Below are 20,428 nucleotides of genomic sequence, written 5' to 3'. Positions count from 1 at the left end.
GGGAGCTCATGAAATAATGCTGGCTCAAGAATGCTAGACTGCCTGGGTCAGGCGTATCCAATCCACAGCCCATAGGTCACATGCGGCCCACAACAACTAGTAATGTGTCCCCCCAAAATCTTTTAACATCATGTGTTTTTTAACATTTATTTTCTTTGTGACTCCATGCATAGTACCATTTTTGAAATTCACAATCACGCCTTATGACATTGCTTTTTGGCAGCATATACATTTGTGAGCAGCTGTTTTCAATTATGGAACACATAAAGAGCAAAATTCCGACAAACATTTCTGACAAGCACCTTGAAAATTCACGAATAATTGCAACTACTTCCATTGAACCAGACATCATTAGATTCGTTTTACAAAAACAAGGTCAAATTCCCATTAGTTTGATATTGTTTCATTTTTCTAAACTTTATAATAAAAATTTGTAAAAGTCTTATATTATATATACACACTAACTATATTATATAATTTATGTGTGGCCCAAGATGATTTCTCTTTACTCGATGTGGCCCAGGGAAGCCAAAAGATTGGACACCATTGAGCTAGGGAGTCCTGACCAATACAGAGGTGACAAGAACACTGCCCTGAAGCCAGGAGGCCTAGATTCCAGACCCAGCCCCATATTCACTCCAAGCATGATTTCAGTTTCTTTACCTGTAAATTGGGATTTATAATTCTTTCCTCAAAGGACAGTCCAGAGGAAGGGTGCACAAAAGTGCCTCAGAGGACAAGTTATTCAAAGATCACACCCAAGAGGGTGGCAGATTGGTGTCATGGAAAGAGCATAGGCTTGAATCAGATTCCTGAGTTTGAACCCTGCTCCTCCCTTACTAGCAGGTGACCTTACCCATGTTTTTAAATTGATTGCAACTCAGTTTCCTCATTTCTAAAATAAGAACAAGACAGCTATGTTAGTTTCCCAGGACTGCCACATCAAAGCACTACAACTGGTGGCTTAAAACAACAGAAATGTATCAACTTGCTTTTCTTCTAGAGGCTGGAAGACTAAAATCAAGGTGTTAGTAGGACCAGGCTCTCTCTGCAGGCTCTAGGGGAGGAGTCTTTCTTGTCTCTTCTAGCTTCTGGTGGTGACTGGCAATCCTTTGTGATCATTGACTTGTAAATGCATCACTCTGATCTCTGCCTTTGAATTCACATGACAATCTCCCCTATGTGTTTGTGATCAAATTTCCCTCCTTTTATAAAGATACCAGTCCTTGGATTAGGGCCCACCCTAATCTAGTATGACTTCATCTTTACTTGACTACATCTCCAAAGACCCTATTTCCAAATGAGGTCGTGTACAGAGGTCCTGGGGTTAGAACTTCAACATATATTTTGACAGGGAGACATAATTCTGCCCATGATGACAACCACCACATCATGGGGGTTGGGAGCCCAGGATGGGGCTATAGATGTAGACAACCTTCTTTTCCCTAAGGCTGGAATCTGGGGCTTGGGAAGGGGTCAATTCTTCAGTAGCTATGTGGGGTGACCTCTTGGTCCCTTTCCTGTTGGGCAGGCTCATGGTGCAGGTTCTACACTGGGGCACACCATGGCAGCTGAACCCTGGGCACTGAAAGTGACCGGTCTATTGGGAAGATCCATATGACGTTGTGCACTTAGAACCAGTTTGAGTGAGAGAGGAGAGAAAGGCTCTTCTAGTCCGGTAAGGTAAACTAGGTAAAGTCAGCTGTTTGCCGGGAATGTAATGATTATCCAGTTGGCAGATGAGACCCCAACAGGGCGACTCTTCCTCTGTTCCTCCCACCACCAGCCAGTATACTTGGGGATCATGTCCATACTCTGCTGCTTGTTGGTGTGTTCTCACAAACTCATTTTGACCCTAGCCAGAGGAATCTCTTTTTTTTGAGGAAGGCAGGATGCTGAAGAGGGGGCAGGCCAGGTGTAAATGAGATGATCTGCTCTTTCTTCACTAGTACAGACAATCAAGAGAGGGGAAGTCTCCCTTCCCTCACCAGATGCAATGCTCAGAGTAAACACAGGTAGACTTGGGGGTCAGTAGCATCCTTGAGAATGCTGGGGTGACTTATCTGGACCATAGTCTCTGACCCTAGAATGAAGCAAAGTGACCGACAGGGCCAATCGCCAACATACTATGTGTCAAGTGTTGAATGATCATTCTTGGCCATCACTATTCAGTGAGGCAGATGCAATTTTTACTGGAAAGCCCACAAGCATGACTTTTCAATCCCTCCTGTTTGCAAGTTTGTGCAGCTGACAGGAGAAAAAAATAGCCCAGCACATTTGCATTTAAGACTTGAAATCTAAATATTTCCGTGAGTCATTCATTATTACCATATAACTCAGTGTTTGCATGCAAATAACTTTAATGACATAAATGCTTATAAAATAAGTCTCTTACCATATGAACGCGGTAAAGAATGCTAATTCCCAGAGTCATGAATGGCTTAGAGAAATCAATCACCTTCTCCCGTTCAGCTGTGATGGTGAGACCTGCTACAGCCAGATCTGCTTTCTGAAAGGAAAAGAAGGAGCCTGTCAGTGGGGCGGCCTTGGGAGATGGGGCACAGGAACTTGTGGCCAGACGCTGTCACTATTGAGATGTTAGTGTGGCCTGTCTCCTCGGCTCAGGGAGTGATTCTAAGGAGACACAGCACATCCCGGACCTGAAAGATCATTCTCAAAAGGGCATGGATATTGATGCTGTAACTCATGTTCACTTGTGGTTAGATTGCTTCAAATACATAAATAATTTTTAAAACAGGCAGGATCACTACAGGCTATTCGGAGATAGTCTCAAAGTGTCCTAGGAGAGGGGATACTTTGGGAGGGGAAAACTGGCAGCTCTTGTGTTCTCAATATCCAGTAGTATTAATTCAACTTATTAATTTATTCAGTCAGCGAAAGTCCACTGAGTGTCCATGGTGTGCAAAACACTTTGGTGGTGGAAGGGGTTTGGATGAAAGGGAGATAGGCTAGAATCACAGAAATCAGAAACTTCTGAGGCAACTTCATTTATCCCACAGTGAGGAAGTAGAGAGCAAGAAAGTGAGCAAGGGGCCCCATGTCACAAAGCTCATCCCTGCCCAGGGCTGGGCTGGAATTCAGGTCTCCTGGGTCACTGGCCACTGATGTGCTATCCAGGTTCAAACTCAGAACCATGAGAAGGGCCTGCTCCCTCTAATGAAAAACAACAGACACTTGTTCTGAAGAGGCTTCTTTCCTTTTTCTTTGCCTCCAAAATGCAACTCCCGGGACCATGTCTGATGAGGATCTGAACTGAAGTAAGGCCTTCTGGGAAAGGAGATGTTATAGGCTTCATCAGTGCTCCTCTCTGTCAGGAATTTCCTCCTTGTATCTAATTTCAATCCATCCTGTTGAAAGCAAGTTTGCTTCCTGTGGGTCTGCTCTCCTATACATGGGGCAGTGGGAAAAGCCCAGAGGTGGCGCTCAGTTCTAACCCATGCTCTGCCCTTACTAACTGACTAACCAACCTAGGCTAGTCCCTTCACTCCTGTAGCCCTCCTCAGCCTCCTCCATAAGGCAAGGATGCAGAGTTAAGGGAGCCAGGGTCCACCCCAGCGGTTCTCTAGTGGTGGTTCTCAAAATATAGTCTACAGGGCCACCTGCATCACAACCACCTGCTGGGCCAGTTAAAATATGAATTCCTGAGGCTCATCCCAGACCCCCCTGGATCAGATGTTTGGTGATAGGACTCAGGAATCTGTATTTGTAATAAGTTGCACAGGTGATTCTTACCTATACTGCACTAATAGTTAAGAGCTGTGCTTTATAACCTAGGCATTGTTTCTCAAACTGGCCTCCAATGGTGTACATTTCAACTTCTTTAACTCCTTTTTCTAATGCTGTAGATTAGTTGATGCCAAAAAAAAATGAAATAAGAAATAAGGAAAAGTGAAGTGTCATCCAACAATCTACACACACACACACACACACACACACACACACACACACACACACACACACACACTTAATTCTGCCTAAACCATTGGAAAGAAAGTAGCGAGACAGATGCACTGGCCCTCATTTTACACACAAGGGAATTATGATTTATGTTCAGGAAGGATAAATTCATTGGCAAAGTTTCATTTCTTTTACATCTCAACCAAATTTTCCATTCTCAATCCAGGTTCCTTCCCATAAAATAGTCACATGATCCAACACAAGAGAACCAACTTGGGGCCTTATAAAGTGAGGCCATCCTGAAAAGAAACTAAGGTGCAGACGGAAGAGATTTTTAATAAAAAACAGAAAATGCGATGACTCAGTCTGTATTTTTCCAGGAGAGTGTTGATTACTGCTATCAAGTGAATCAGCCCTTGGGTTAGACTGTGAGGTTTGGTTAGAAGGAATGTTAGCTCCTTCACTTGGGGGACTCTTTAGAGGGCTGCCTGGACCTAGCACAGTCTCGGCCCCTCCACGACAGTGACACTGACTTGAAGTCTGCTTGCAAGCACAGCTGAAAGCAATAGAAATCAACCAAATTGGTAGCAGAGCCCTGCCTGAAACTCAGGGGAAGGAAACAAAAGTAAATGGGTCAGAATGAAGGAACCGAAGTAATGATTAAAAAAATAAAACTGGTAAAATAGGCAAGAGATAAACACAGCATCCCGTCTTGTATCTGGTCATCAAAAAAAATGCAAATCAATTAACCACAATTAACCACAGAAAATAACTCTGTTCTCAGGTTTCCTTTCCCCACACCCAGCTTTCCTCCCAAGGGCAAACTTAAATTAAAATTTGGAAATCATTTCACAAGTTGATAAAAGTTGACCAACAATGACATTGTGCCAAAATAATTCCATGTGTCCATATGGAGAGACATCTGGAAATGGACAGCACCCCTTCTCCAGGGCTCTTCACTTGACATATGTAGAATGGCCACATGCCCAGAGAGAGTGCTTGCCCCAAACTCGGACAGGGCGTTTCTGTCTACTCACTAATCTACACTTCCCCAACCTGAGCCAAACGGAAAAGCTGCTTTGTGCCCACATGCTAGCACATGCCCTCCAGCCCCAATCCCTCTTTCCTTTGTCCCCAGTCAAGAGGAAGTTGGCAGCAGGGGAGTCAGAAAAGAGAGAGAAAAGGGCAGTGACAAGCTGAAAGAAGTCATGGAGTTTTATGGTGGTTGTTTTTTGCATTTAGTTGACTCAGGATAGAAGAGTGATTATTGCTTTGGCTTCAATGCAGCGGGGTATTGGCAACAATCACATGGGATCAGATTATACCAAAAGACGTGCATTCATTTGACTTTATCTCAGTTAAAAAGACATGATGCTCTGAAGCCATGAGACCAAACTAATAAGAAATGGGGCTGGAGCTGCAACAGTGCCAAGAACCACTGGTGTGGAAGGCTGAGGGACCACGGGCACGTGCCAGTTCAGCCAAACCCTCTGCTCCTCTGGCCACTCTGGGGGCAGGTGGGGGGCATGTTCTCCAGTGGAAAGAGCAGAGGAAGGGTCACCAGAAGACCAGGATCTTGGTATCCAGCTCCTGCTCTCACAGCCATTGACATACGTCAAGCTCCGTTAATACAGCACCGGGGCAAGTGAGAGCCAGACGGGCACTGGGCAACTCTGTACCTCGCAGAGGAAAAACAAAGAAACCCAGGCAGAGGAGAGCCCAAGAAGCCAAGAGGCAAAATGCCATCATAGGCATTCTGTGTGCAAACTCACTGGGAGGAGCCCAGGAAGAAACACCCAGATGCTTCAGTCAGCTTCTCTGAGTTTTCTCAGAAGTGTTCACAGAGGTGAGAGGCGTCGTCTGCTAAAGAGAAAGGAGAATTTGAAGACATGGCAAAGGCAGACATGGCTTGCTATAAAAGAGAAATGAAAATCTGTATCTTTCCTAAAGGGAAAACAAAAAGGAAGTTCAAGGATCCTAATGCGCCCAAGAGGCCTCCTTCGGGCTTTTTCTTGTTCTGTTCTATTGCTCCAAAATCAAAGGAGACTATCTCGGCCTATCCATTGGTGATGCTGCAAAGAGACTGGGAGTGATGTGGAATACTGCCATTGCAGAGACAAGCAGCTGTGTAAGAAGACAGCAAAGCTGAAGGAAAAATGCAAAAAGGACACTGCTGCAAACTGAGCTTGGAAAGCCTGAAGCAGCAAAAGCAAAACAAAACAAAAAACAAACAACAACAACAAAAAAAGAAGGATGAGGTGGAAGACAGGATGATGAAGAGGAGGAAGATGAAGATAAATAAATGATATATATAAATGCAAGTATATAAAACATTTAATCATCCCTGCACACAGCTCATCTTTCCAGAGAAGAATATTGAAATGTAAGGCTGTGGAAGATTTGTTTTTTAACTGTACTGTGTCTTAATTTTTGTGTGTGTACGGTTAACACATTCCCAAATATGTCTTTAGACAGCTACTCTCCTTGCCTGGGACAGCATGGGGGTTGGCAATTGGCATGGAAATTTAAAGCAGGTTCTTATGGGTGCACAGCAAAAACTAGTTCTAAAGGGGACAGCAAGTTTTCATCTTCAGTTGTCTTTGAAGAAGTTTATTCTTATTTTATTTATTTATTTTCCTTTTTAAAACAATTTTAAAGATGTGGGGTACAATTCAGGGTTAGGTATACAAACGTTCCTTATGCAGGTGCCTTTGTTGATGAGGTACGCTCCTCCCTCCCCTGGCATTTTCCCTCAACTGCCAATCCCACCTCCGCTCCCTGGCAGTTTCCCACTACTGTCAATCCCTTTCTCATAGTATTATGATAGTTTTTCAAGGTCTGCTTATGAGTGAGAACATATGGTACTCTGTTCTTTGTTTCTGTGATAGATCACTGAGTATGATAGACTCTAAATCCATCTGATGAAGTTTATACAAAATAATTGTTCTGTTGACTGAGTACCACTCTGTAATTGCAAAAAAAAAAAAAAAAGTTGTGGCTGTTTTGTTGACATTCTGAATGCTTCTAAGTAAACACAATTCATATATATATGAAAGACCTGGCTCTTGTCACAGCTGGGGCCCATCTGCATCATGACTTTAGGCAAGTTATTCCGCTCTCTGGAAGAGTTTCCTCAACTGTAAAATGAAAAGGTTCAACTGATGCGCTCCAAGCTCCTTTCTGGCTCTAAAATCTCATCCATTAATTTGCCTGGTAGAAGAGATAGGACTTGGCTAAGTGGCCCTGGCTTTGCTTAAGATGACGGTAGTCAGCAATCCTGAGTGCTCTGAGGGGAAACTGTTTACCAGACTAGTCAGCAAAGAGCAGCATCTGGCAGAGACCCAAGGCAGGGACGTTTTCTTTTAGGGAAAGAAATCCAGAAAGGTCAGGAAGGAGCAATACCAACTGGAAAAGCATGTCTGAACTTGTAACTCAGGGCCTGGAAAGCAGAAAAGGTCGGGACCCCCAGAGCCAGAGGGTTGGTCTGCTAGAAGAAAAGAACCAGTGAAAGGGAGTGGAGAGAGTTCCACATGCATTACATGCTCCTGGCACGGCACCGGTCGGATGTGCGCTGCACAGGGATATATAAATACATTCCCTCGCAGACAAGGACCTCTCTCCTCTCCCTATTTTTGACTGAGAGTGTTTTTGAAGAGCTTTGTGTTCTGTCTCAGAGAGATTCCCCCCTTTCATCTCCTGGATGTTTGTGGAATGTACAAGGGGAGGGCAGGCCGGAACCAGCCTGTAGGTGACTTCCAAAACACACTCTCCTTTGCCTCACGGAGATTAATAGGGGTCACGGGACCGCCAACACTGTTATCAAAGCCTGAAAGCTTGGTGTGGCCACCACTCTTCTCCGGGGACATGGGCCTGGCTGGGAGGAAGACGCATTTTCCTAGCAGGGCTCAGTCTGTGGTCTGCGGCTGGCTGAGTTGCAATCCCACCCTGTGCTTCCCCGAGAGCACAACAAAGGAGGTCTGGACCATCTTAAGCAGACTAAAAGTGCTTGTTTTTTTAGATGGCTGCTGCCCCCTTTCAGACAAAAGGCTCTCCTGCCACTCAACAGCGCCCCAGCACCATGACACTGACCTCCAGCAGCCTCCGCCCTGCCTCCTCCACCTGGCCGCCCTACCTTACACACCGCCAAGCTAAGGAGGGGATGGGCTGGGTCAGGAGACCTGCCTCTGCCTCTTGCCAACCCATATCCATGTACAACCCACTTACCTTCTCTGGGACTCATTTTCCTCAGCTGTAAAATGGGGCAATGCCTGCTGATCGATATTACATAACAGCCAAGAGAGATGATGCAATGGGAGGCTTAGACTTCACCTGCATGGTGACCACTTATGTACCTAACGCTGAATTGTACTCCACATATAAATTAAGATAAAGCAAAAGAGAGAGAGATGATGATGAGTGTGGGAGAGCCTTATAAGCCATATAAATAAGAGTGCTGCCATATCGATAAGGGGTTGCTGTGGCAGGAGAGGGAGTGGCTGAAACTTAGCTATGGACTAGGCCTGTCTGGACTCCATCACTCACTTGCTGAGTGACCTTGGGTAAGTCATTTAATGTCTTCTAAACCTCAGTTAGTCCATCTATAAAGTGAGGATAACAATAGTACCTATCTCCTAGAATTATAGAGAAGGTAAATGAGGCACTGTCTGTAAATGCTAAGCACGGGGCCTGTTCAAAGTAAGAATCCCACAAATGCATGCTCTTTGGGATGACAATGGTGATAAAGATGCTGATGAACTTGATAATGATGATGACCTCAACAAGGACCTCTGGAGACAGATCTTAATCCATGATGTGGCACGTCTGGAAGTTGGCAGGCCTGTTCTACATATGTGTAGCACTGACTGGTCACCCAGGCCTCCAGACCACTCGGCCCCTGGTGGTCTTTCCCAGGTGACCTGGAGCACACACATAGCTGTGTTGACACGACGTGCTTCTCTGTCTCTGCAGACCCACACAAGGCCCCTCCTAGGCCTCATGCTGTCCCATCCTTTGAAAAACCTTAGGAAAAATCCAATGCCTGCTTAGAGAGCCAGTCATTCTCCACAGCCTTTTCCTCATTAGATGATTCTCCTCTGGGAGAGTAGATTAAATGGCCTCCCCAGCTCCCTCTGAATCCTCTCTCAGATCCACTGTGCTGTCTCTGATCAGCTTCCCGATCTTTCTTCTCCAACCTTTTTTTACGCTGTTCCCCCACCCCACCCCCAGCTTCCTGCCCCTGGGGAAGCTGGCTGCCCCCCACACCAGCAGCTTTCTACAAGTCAGGCCTAGGAATATCTTGTTTCCCTTGCTGCTTGGCCGCAGAGTGCCTCACATTCTTTGGTGTCATTTATTTAGCTCTGTAATTGTGTTACTTAACTCTGGAAAGCTTTGGGAGGCTACCGCTGGAATAAGAAAACGCTACACAGAATCAGGTTGTACTGAGCATTCTTGGAAACCTTCATTCCAAGGTAATTGCCTCTGGAGATCTGCTGTATATTGAAAAGGCTTATGGAATTCCAAGCAAGGCCAGGGCTGCGGCTGTGAAAATGAGGCTGGCATTATCCGTAAACACCCAGATAGGAAGGAGCTCTGAGTCTGGCAAGCCTGGCTTTCCTGGGAGAGATAACACACGCTCGGCTCCCGCTGAGGATCTGGGCTGAGGGTGACACGGGGCTGCTGAGCTCATCGGGGCCCCTGGGAAGCATCATGGCATGGGGCCTGCCCTTCAATGTGGGACCTCGGGGCGGCCAGGGGCTGCCTGCAGAGCCCACTGTCCCCCATGGGCTCTTCCCTGTGTTTAACGCTCAGTGTAACCTCACAGCTGTCTCCCGGACCCCAAGCAGTATACAAAGTGCTGGGATATTCTGGAGAACAACCCAGGCAGGGTCCTGGTCCCTGACAGCAAAGAGGCAGACAGTCATCAGATGTCAGAAGAGACTGTAAAACTGCACCTGTACTAAGTGGTATGAGGGACTCACCTATGGCATCATGAGAGGTAGAGCAGGGGTCTGCCAAAGCCTGAGAGGTCCACAGGGACTTCCCAAGATGAGACTCAGTTGCCTGAACAGGAGTTACCTGTGAGAAGGCCTGGGTGAGTATTCCCACTAGAAGAGATAGCATGTGTCCAGGCCCTGAGGCAGGAGGGAGCTTGGTACCTTTCAGGGGCTGAAACGGCCGGAGTGGCTGGAGTACACAGGACTGGGGAATGTGCTATGAGACTGAAGAAGTAGGCAAGAGCAGAAGAAGAAATGCCTTGGGGAGTAATCAGGAAGCCCTGAAGTAGTTTAAACAGTGGGTATCCTACAGCAAGGGTTCCCAACCCCCATGTGGCCTGTTAGGAACTGGGTCGCACGGCAGGAAGTGAGTGGCAGGCTAGTGAATGAAGTTTCATCTGTATTTACAGCCACTCCCCATCGTTTGCATTACTGCCTGAGCTCTCCCTCCTGTCAGATCAGCAGTGGGATTAGATTCTCATGGAACTGTGAGCCCTATTGTAAACTGTACATACAGGGGATCTAGGTTGCACACTCCTTATGAGAATCGGATGCCTGATGATCTGAGGTGGAGCTGAGGCAGTGATGCTAGTGTTGAGGAGAACCTGCAGATACAGATTAACATTAGCAGTGAGGCTTGACTGCACATCCTCCACCACCTGCCAACTCTCCCCCATCCCTGTCTGTGGGAAAATTACCTTCCACAAAACCAGTCCCTGAGGCCAAAAAGGTTGGGCACTGTTGTATAGGACTTCTAATACTAACATGGCTAACCCCTATAGTCCTTCTGGCATGTCAGGCACTGAACTAAGCCCTTTACATACATTACTTCACTCAAAACCCATGAAACCCCTAGGAGGCAGGTTACTATTATTATCCCTATTTTACAGATAAGAAACTGAGGTACAGAGAGGTTAATAACTTCCTCAAGGTTGCACAGCAAGTAAGTGGCAGATCCAGGATTCAGATTCAGGTAGTTTGGCTTCAGAGGCTGCATTCTGAACCTGCAACAAATTCAACTGGCTCCTGGGAAGAAAAAAAGATTGAGGCAAAATCTTCTGCTTGCCTCCTTGCCACGTGTACCATCGCACTCCAGGAAACCTAGTCTCTACCCTGCTAATTCACCAATGTGGCTCTAGCCGCGGTCAGCATGATCTCCGTGTTACAATGACAAAGGGGAGCTTTCAGTCCTTATCTTGCCAAACCTCACAGCTGGCCATTCTCTCCAGCCCCTGTCTGGCCCTCCTGAATGAGGCCAATGTCAAGGACACAGCTCTTCTTCCCTCCACCCACTCCATCCATGACTACGTTGCCTGCGTCACTGACACCAAACCAAACTGGGTTCAAGTCCTAGTCCTGCCAGTTACTAACTGTGTGACCATGGGTCCCTTTTCTATCTACCCAAGCTCACTCTTCTCATCTGTAAATGGGGATAATAATTGCCCACTGAGAGTTATTATGAAAATGGATGAGATAACACATTTTGTGCACAGAGCACACTGCCTGGTACAGAGTGAGTGCTCAAGAAATGGTGGTTACTAATATTATTTTTCTAGCAAAATTCATGTTTTCACCACAATTATACCCATCTCCCTCTTTAAAAATTGCCCATGAAACCCACTCCTCTGGAGTCCAGCGTGGGTCTAGTGTTCATGGTCTGCCCTTGTCTCCATCACTTCTCCCCATCCAGGCCAGCCAGCTGACTCTCACACACATCGTGTGCTATAGCTGTACTCATGCCACAGGAGAAGGCCAGACATCAGCCCCACCTCCTCTTCAAAGTCCATTCAGAGTGCACCTTCCCCATAAAACCTCTGCTCATCTTCCCGGGAACCAGACACTGCTTGTACCTCTCCCCCCAGCCCTCAGAGCATGTGCTAGAAAGGGCCTAGTACCAAAACAGGGGACCTGGGCTCACACTCTAACTCAGCCACCCATAAGCTGTGGGGCCTTCACTTCTCTGTGCCTCAGTTTCTTCACCAATGAGGCAGGGATAAGAATAGCTCCCACGCTCATGGAGCCTCTGTGGGAATTAAATGAGCAGGAAAGCCCTGGCCTGACACAGACAATTCTCAATAAACGTTAGTTCTTTCTATAACTGGTGACATTTGTATACATATAGAATCTCTCATAAGTTCCTTGAAGCAGGAATCAAGTCTTAAAAAAAAAATTAACATACATGCTACTACAAAGCTGCTATTAGCCCTGTCTTTCAAAGAAAGATGCTGAGGTCCTGAGAGGTTTGTAATTTACTCAGGGACACCCAGCTAGGAAACGAAGGCTAACTTCAGACCCACAGGTACAGATCCTCAGGACTATGTACTTTGCCTTCTTTACACTGCACTGTTCATAGTGGCTTTCTTACAACCAGTGCAGCCCACAGGGTAAGGAGGGGAACCCACCACACATGGCCTGCCCTCGAGTCCCTTCTTTCTGGCAGCAGAATCGGGCGATTTCTGCATGCAGGAGGGATTTTTATCCAAACACCGAACATCAGAGCTAGATTCAGGTCCTGCTCCTGTCTCCAGATCCTCACCCTCCAGCCGAAGGAAGACCTGAAGCCACAGATCCCCACTAGAGGGCTCCCTTCCCCCCTTGCCCCATCGCCAGACCCTGTTCCCCTAAATTCTTTAGACAGAGTCACATGGAGCACCCCAGCAGAACAGGAATGGCCTGCACTCCTACTTAATTACACCCCGGGAAGGCGTGGAGATGACAGGCCCAGCCTAAGCCAGAGGCCAGAGAGAGGCCCGGCTCTGTGGAGCTGTTTCCAAATTCTCCCCAGTGCCTCCCCTCACTCCATCCCACCCCAGTTCTTTTGTGCTATGCAGTGGAAAGGAAAAATGTCTGCATCTCAGCCCATGTCAGATGAGATCATCTGCTCACTTCTTGTTTTGTGATCAATTCACCTGCTGGGCACCTTTCCCCCTCCCGCCCCGACTCCTACCCTCCACCCCCTGCATCTATTGAGATGCCCAGTGAATTTTCCATGACTCACTGGGGTCACCAAGCCGCGGGGTGATGGGATCAGAAAAGCTGGAGAACCTCACTCCCATTCTGGTTTATGCATGCATCGCCAGGACTCGTCATCAGATTGACTCCCTAATAACACATCTCGGGCACACACACATCTGCTTACCCACTGCATGAGTCATGCTGTCTGCCTGCTCCACCCGCCATGGGCTGGGATCAATGAGAAAATTAGAGGGATCATATGGCACCTGCAAAGTGTTGGGTGTCCTTGTTTCCTGGGGAGATTGGGTGCCAATCCCACTACTTCTCCTTTCTTTCAGAACCAGAATATGGCAACAAGGATAAGGCAGTATAGCAGATAGCACCCAACCGATCACCTATGCCAAGACACACACACACAATCAACCCAGCCTGTACCCCTTGAGCCTCCTGCTTCCTGTTCAGAGGGGGGCTTCCATCAGAGCCTTTGCAGACCCACGTGAGCTCCTGTTTATAGAATTCCTCCATCTTCGCTGGGCTGAGCCTACCCACAGCGGCGCTTGAGGAGGCAGAGAGGCCCAGAGGAACATTCGCATTCCTTAGGAGGTGGTGACGTCACTCGTAGGTTCAAGTACTCTCTGGTGCTATTTCTTGAGGTTATCCTCTACTCTCAGGCTTGGTTGAATTTCTTTAGAGTTAAATTAAAATCCCCATGAAATATTTAGTTGGCTTAGCACAGGGCAGATTTGAGGAAAGAACCAGAGTTAAGGAAAGAAGGGGCTGGCGGCTCACTCACAGGTGAAGTTGCGTGGCACAGAGGCCCAAGCTGGGTCATGCAGCCAAGCAGATATTGTTTACCTCGGACCTCTCGTCACAAGTTCCCACTCACCGGCCCACTAACCCTCTTGCTCTTGGGGTCAGATGAAGCGTGTTTGAATCCCAGCTCTGCCATTCACTAGCGGAACAAATTACTGGAAATCTGAGCTTCAATTTCCCATCTCCAAAATGGGCAAAATAATATCTACCTCTTAGGATTGTTGGGAGGGTTAAGCCTTGTGTCAACAGAGCTCGCATAGTCCTGTCTCTTACGATTCCCTTCCCACTACGGCCAGAGGGGTCTTTGAAAAGCAAGAGCAGATGATGCCATTCTTCTTCTTTGTTTGCCTTCTTTATCTTTTTTATGCCACGGACCACTTCAGCAGCCCGGTGAGGTCTGTTTACCTCTTATTTTAAAATGCTTTTAAATGATCACATAGAAATACAGTTATCAAAATATTTGTACAGTTTTCATGACAGAACGGCACATGTGCTTCTTTGCACAACAAGATTTGGAGATGGGTCTAATAGCAGCACTACAGTAGCACTATTGGGACAAAGTCACAGTCGTGATTAATGTCACTAAGGCTTGTTGCCCACATTCATAATTGGAGGAAATATTACATTTCCAACTGAATTTAGATAAAATCACAGATGTCAATTTTTCCCTTGTAATGTTATAGACTTTCAATGCTATCCTCAGACCCTTGGGTGTTCTAGACTCTCAGTACTATCCTCAGACCCTTGGGTGTGTGTAGACTCTGCTAACCTCAGACCCTTGGGTGTGTGTAGACTCTCAATGCTATCCTTAGATCCTTAGGTGTGTACAGACTTACAGCTATCCTCATCCTCAGACCCTTGGGTCTATGTAGACTCTCAGTGCTAGCCTCAGACCCTTGAGTGTGTGTGTGCACGCGTGTGTGTGTGTATGGATACCAGGAAAAGAACCCATAGAGACGTCCCAGTTTACAGACTCCCAACTCCTTAGCGAGGCAAATCAGATGGGGGTGATGTGGTACCCCACTCACTGCACATCAGCTAGCCACACCTGCCTCCATTCTGGTTCTTGAATGTGACAAGCTCATTCCACCTCAGCGTCGTCACATTTACTCTTTCCCCTCCACGTGTGCTCTGCGCTGGCTTTGGCCCAGCTGGCTTCTCAGTGCTCAGTCCTCAGCTTCAATGCTAGGCCCTCAGGCAGCCTTCCCTCAGTGCCCACCTAACAGACCCCTCTCCTCACACTCTCCAGTTCATCATCCTGCTTTGTTTCCTTACAGCCTTATTTATCAATTTGATAAATACTTGTTGATTGTCTAGAATGCAATCTCTGAGAGGCAGGGGCCTCCTGTTTGCCATATCTACCATGTATCTCCAGAGTCTAGAACCATGCCTCGTAAATTGTAGGCCCTAAGTAAATAGATGAATAAGTGAATCCAAGAAAGAGGAGCTCGACTAATGTTATTCTCTTATCTTGGTTCTCAACTGGGGAGACTATTTTGTAGTAGAGTGTTTCGACTAGAGCATGCACTCTAGAACAAGCTCAGCCACGTAACTGTAGACAAGTTACTTAATATTTCTGTAATTCACTTTTATCTGGAAAATGGGGATAGTAATAATACATACTTCATAGGTATGCTGTAAAGGTTAAATGGATGACTATATGAAAAGCACTTAGAATAGTGTCTGGAAGACAGGAAATGTTACAGAAATGTCAGCTTTTATAATTTTGTTGCAACTTAAAGGTTTCATTTCAATTTTATTTTTTAAAAAGAATTGTTTCAGAAAATTCATCATAGGTTTTGGAGAGAATACAAAGACACCCCGTGACTGGAAAACTAATATGCATCGTATATGCCAGACTGTGTCTGTATAGTTGAGAGGTGAAAGAGAAAGAGAACTGAGTGTTTGGTCTAGGCAGGTTGTGACCTACGTGTGAAGCCCTAGGAGGCCAGAGCTCTGCTCCCTTACCTCATGACACCATCGCCATTGCACTTGATCTTCTGAAGACTGACCAACACGTTATACATCGAATCAAGAAAAGAAATGGAATCCTACCTGAGTTTTCAGGAGAACAAGCTTATTTCTAATCCAAATGCCCCTTTTATTCTTAAAACCTCTGACCCACGTGGTTATGCAATCACCAATAGGCCATGTGATAAGAGGCACTGACTTCCCACAGTGCGTTCCCTCTCCTCTCCTGTCTCCCATCCCTGCTGGCTGCCAAAAATGTTGGCTAAGGTCTGGGACACAGCATGGATCACTGACACTGAGCAAAGCTAGCTGGCCCACATGGGGGTCAAACTTGAAGCCCTGATCTCATGAGCAGGGGCATGCACTGATGGAGGTGGCCCCACACCTATTACGAGGTACAAGGCTCTGGGTTCCAGGCCTGCTCGCAGCCTATGTCAAGCAGGCTCAGACATGCTCAGGCAAGCGGATTCTGTGGTTGTGGACTCTGACCACCCCACCAGCTCAGGGTGCTGCTTCCTTTCATTTCCCTTCCCACTTGTTAGCCCTGTAATTAGGAATGGTGTGATTCACAGGCCTGTTATTAGGAGACTGTTTTTGTTGGATGAAATAAATACCAGCAACTGCTGGAGCATCGCTGACAGCCACAGAAAACTTCCAGAGGTCTCCCCTGGGCTCCCCTTTCTGCTCCAACTGCTTCCCCAGCCCCTTTATGTCTTCTGCTGGACAGAAGGGAGGTCCCAGCTCTGCTCAGGAGATGGGCCCCTGAGCTGCCCCAGGAGGGTGAGCAGCGACTTGACCAACGAGATCCATGGCATGGGCAGCATCCAGCCCTCCCCTTATGTGTGCACAAGTTGAAACCACCCCAAAGGGCAGCAGGCCATATTCCCAGGGATCCCTGCCACTTTTTTGAGGAAGAGAGCTGAAGACATCACTGTGAACTTTTGGTACTCTTCCTGGGTGATGAAGCGCATTTGGTCTCAGAGATGCATCCCACCTTGCTGAGGAGGCTCATGTCCATTAATAATAACACCCCCTCAAGGGTACCTGCACAATGAATATTTGTATACTTAACCCTGAATGGTACCCCACAATTTAAAAAAAATTAAAAATATATATACCTCATCAATAAGGGTACCTGCATGATCAGTGGTTATATACCCAACCCTGAAATGTACCTCACATCTTTACAATAAAAATTAAAGTAATAATAACACCACCAAAGTTATTTTTCCCAGCTGTTTCTGAGACTCACAACAACCTCTAAGGTCAGCAGTAGCCTTTTGGAGTTGAGGAGAATGAGATTCAACAAAGTTACACGGTGTTAAATTTGGAATAATGGTTACCTTTGGGGAGGAGGGAGAGGGTAGAGAGTGAAGGAGGGAACAGGGGGTGAGTGGGGACAAGGGGGTTCTTTGGGGTGCTGGTAATGGCATATTTCTTGGCCTGGATGATAATTATGCAGGGGTGCCTTCTTTGCAATAATTCATCAGGCTGACACAAGATCTGTGCATTATCTATCTCTCTCTCTATCTATCCATCCATCCATCTTTAAAAGTTAAGTGACTTCCCCAAGTAGAAGAGAGAATGGCTACTGTCAAGTCTGCCATGAAACACCCTGTTGACTCTATGTGTGAAGCCTGGAAGGTGAAACTGTGACCATGGTGATTGTGCCACAGTCTGACAACCTCACACACTCAACAGAGGTACACGCAAGTCTGGCCAGCATCCTGAGCGTTTCTGTGTATACATTGGAGTGGCTTCTAACTCAAGAAGGAGTAAAATGCACATCTGGATGTTTTCACTGGATTTTTACTTGCATTTGGAGGGAGAAGAGTCCAGATTCCTCTTCTGGTCCAAATAGCTGAACAGATTGTGAAACTCCCTGAGGAGCCAACTTTGCCTGCTGCGAACACCAGCCAAAGCCCTGGGGGAAGCCTGTCCTCCCTGCTGGGAGCTGTAATCAACTTCAGGACTTGCCAGATCCCACCCTCGAGAGATCCTAAAACCCAGGACGGGCGTCAGTCTGTCCCAGATTCAATAGTAATGTTCTCACAGTTTTGGGGGTGAACTACCCACCCATACCTGATGGTAGACCAGAAAGCCATCAGAACATCCTGGGATTATTTCTGTCTCAGCTAGTTGTGTGACCTTGAGAAAGGTACCTAGCCTCTCTGAATGTGTTTTCTCATGAGTACAGTATGAAAGCTACCAGTTTCTACTTCATGGGTTTGTTGTGAGGATTAAATGAGCTTATGTACAGGGTCTAGGACAAGGTAAGTGCTCAATAAGTGTCCGTTGCTGTTATTTTGCTGTTCCTGATTCTGGCATCCTGCCTTTGTCCTCTGTCCACTTGAGCACCAGAGACCCAGCTCCTGCTTTGGGCTGCACCATTCTGTCTGGTGGAGTTTTCTAAGTCTGAACCTCCCACCTGATCTGCTTTAAGTCACTCCCTGCACTGTTGGCCAGACTGATCCCCACATGCACCCTTGCGGGACTTGCTGACCTAAACCATCCTCTGTTTTGATTTCCCGCCTGTGTCTCACTGTTGGTCACTCCCTGACAGCCAGCCAGGCCTCTGGTTCACTGCTTTGCTGCCACCTAGGACACAGCAGGTCTGCTCAGGTATCTCCTGGATTTGGATATGGATCACTCTGCGAAGAGTCAACAGTGTCTTTCTGAGCAGTCCAATTCATTGACAGGACGACACGCTGCCATTTCAAAAGATTTGGGCCTTTGTTTTGTTGCCTGAAGAGCACCAGGGACCTAGCCAGGGCAAGAGCTTGTCATCAAGCAAGGGAGCCTATCTGAGGCTGCAGAAGACAAGGGATAATTCCATAGGTTCTGGAAAGGATGGAACAGAATGGGGCTTTTGGATGGCGGCCTCGGTAGCTGTCAACACTGCCAGCGGCATGACTGAGCCAGACCTGGCTCTCACGCTGACAAATGGTAGGACTTCAGTTGCTCCTGACAAGCTATCGGATGGCAAGAAAAAAATCATCTGTGAATCACTCCCCGCCCCCCCACTCCCCACAGAGCACAGAGTGATTCTGGCCAGGAACTGTGAGCTGGCGAGGCCAAGCCAGGCAAGTAAGCATGCGGAACACCACAAGACCTTCTGGTGACCAATGGTCAGGGGATGTTGGAATTCTTTGAAGGAGGGCTATTTATTCACAGGAAGGCAGGGGGTGAGCAGGGCCTGGAAACAGGGGAAGGGTAGGGAGCCAGAGCAGCAGGATGGGAGACTGAGGGACCACCAGGGAGGTCAGACGCTCAGGGGAAGCTTTGCCCTGCAGTTAGGAGAATGCACTGTGGACCCGTCTGAGTTTGATTTCTAATTTCAGCCACTTCCCAGCCATGGGACCTTGGACAAGTTAGTTAACCTCAGAGTCTCAGTTTTCTGATCTATAAAATGGAGACAATATGCCTTTTACCTTGTAAGGTTGTTGAAAGCTTGAATGAGATGGTATTTATAAAGCAATTATTGGCACTGTATCTGGCACACAGTATCTGTGTACCTGTAGAGCAATTTTCAGCCCAGGGACAGGCTAAGATCACACTGGGAGCTACACTGGCTGAGCACAGTGCATGAGAGTCCTGGTGAGATGACCCAGAAGTCTAGATGGGTGGTTTGGGAACCTGCTTTGTTACGTCCAGGCTGTTGTTGTCCCTTCTGACCAACAAACAAACTCGGGAGTTTGTGGAGTAGGTTTATTCCGAAGACAGTTGGACTGTATGCGTGTGGGTGGGGACTGAGCAGATATTCACTTAGGCCAACTAAAGCATAAAGAAAGAAGAGAGGAGTCGCTGAGACTTGGGGAGCAAAATAGGAGATGGTGAGGAGTATCAATCTCAGAGTCAGACAATTAACCCTAGCCCTTTTCACCCCACGGAGAGGGGAAAGATGGTGGAGGTTGCTTATGTTCTTCTCTCTCAAGATAATATTGCTGTGGGAATTGGGGTGGGGTTGAGCATGCGGCAGGGTGACCTAGAGGCCCAGCTGTGCAGAGCTGGGGAAGGCAGAGCCAGAGAGGAGGTAGGGATTACAGAAAAGCATGCAGGCCCATAGCTGCCGTGGGAGGGCAGCCTCATAGAAAACAACCATCTCCTACATCCCCAATCTGCTAAACCTACCAGCCCATCTGGGCTGCTGCAGCAAATTCCCTATTATTAGTCAAAGGGATCTTCTGGAAACCTACAAATGCTTCTCAGCACTGGGCTGTTTTGTCCAGGCTCTAAGTTCCTTTAAGTCAAGGTCTGTAATGATTAGTTCTCTTACATATGCCTTCACAGCATCCATCCATGCATTCATCCATTCATTTATCCATCCATCCATCTATCCATCCAGTCATCTATAAATCTATCCATCCATCCATCATCCATCCATCCATCCACCTATACATTCATCCGTCCATCCACCCATTCATCATCCATCCACCTATCCATCCATCCATCTATTCATCCATCTATCCATCCATCCATCCATCTATAATCCATCCATCCACCTATCCATCCATCATCCATCCATCCATCCATCTCTTCATCTATCTATCCATCCATCTATAATCCATCCATCCACCTATCCATCCACCTAACCATCCATCATCCATCCATCCATCTATTCATCTATCCTTCCGTCCATCCATCCATCCACCAATCTATTCACCTACCCATCCATCCATTAATCTATCCATCCATACATTCATCCATCCATCCACTCATCCACCCAACCATCCATCCATCCATTCACCCATCCATCCATCCACCCATTCATCTATCCA

At 46.9% G+C, this 20,428-nt stretch overlaps 1 protein-coding gene across 1 annotated transcript in view; it reads right to left on the bottom strand.

The window, feature by feature from the left end:
• Positions 1 to 1,390: 1,390 nt before the first annotated feature.
• LOC103274601 (glutamate receptor ionotropic, kainate 4) overlaps positions 1,391 to 20,428 on the bottom strand; it is a gene marked incomplete at its 5' end in the record, with an annotated part of 136,214 nt that continues 117,176 nt past the window's right edge. Inside the window, 2 exons of the mRNA XM_008072040.2 lie at positions 1,391 to 1,600; positions 2,396 to 2,509. Coding sequence (XP_008070231.2) covers positions 1,391 to 1,600; positions 2,396 to 2,509 — 324 coding nt within the window. The remainder of the gene's footprint in view (positions 1,601 to 2,395; positions 2,510 to 20,428) is intronic.

Source organism: Carlito syrichta, unplaced genomic scaffold (genome assembly GCF_000164805.1).
Source record: "Carlito syrichta isolate Samal-C Ts95f unplaced genomic scaffold, Tarsius_syrichta-2.0.1 Scaffold113709, whole genome shotgun sequence".
In the NCBI taxonomy this organism is placed as follows: domain Eukaryota; kingdom Metazoa; phylum Chordata; class Mammalia; order Primates; family Tarsiidae; genus Carlito; species Carlito syrichta.
The sequence above is the reverse complement of the archived record's forward strand: the minus strand, read 5'-3'. Positions and strand labels throughout refer to the sequence as shown.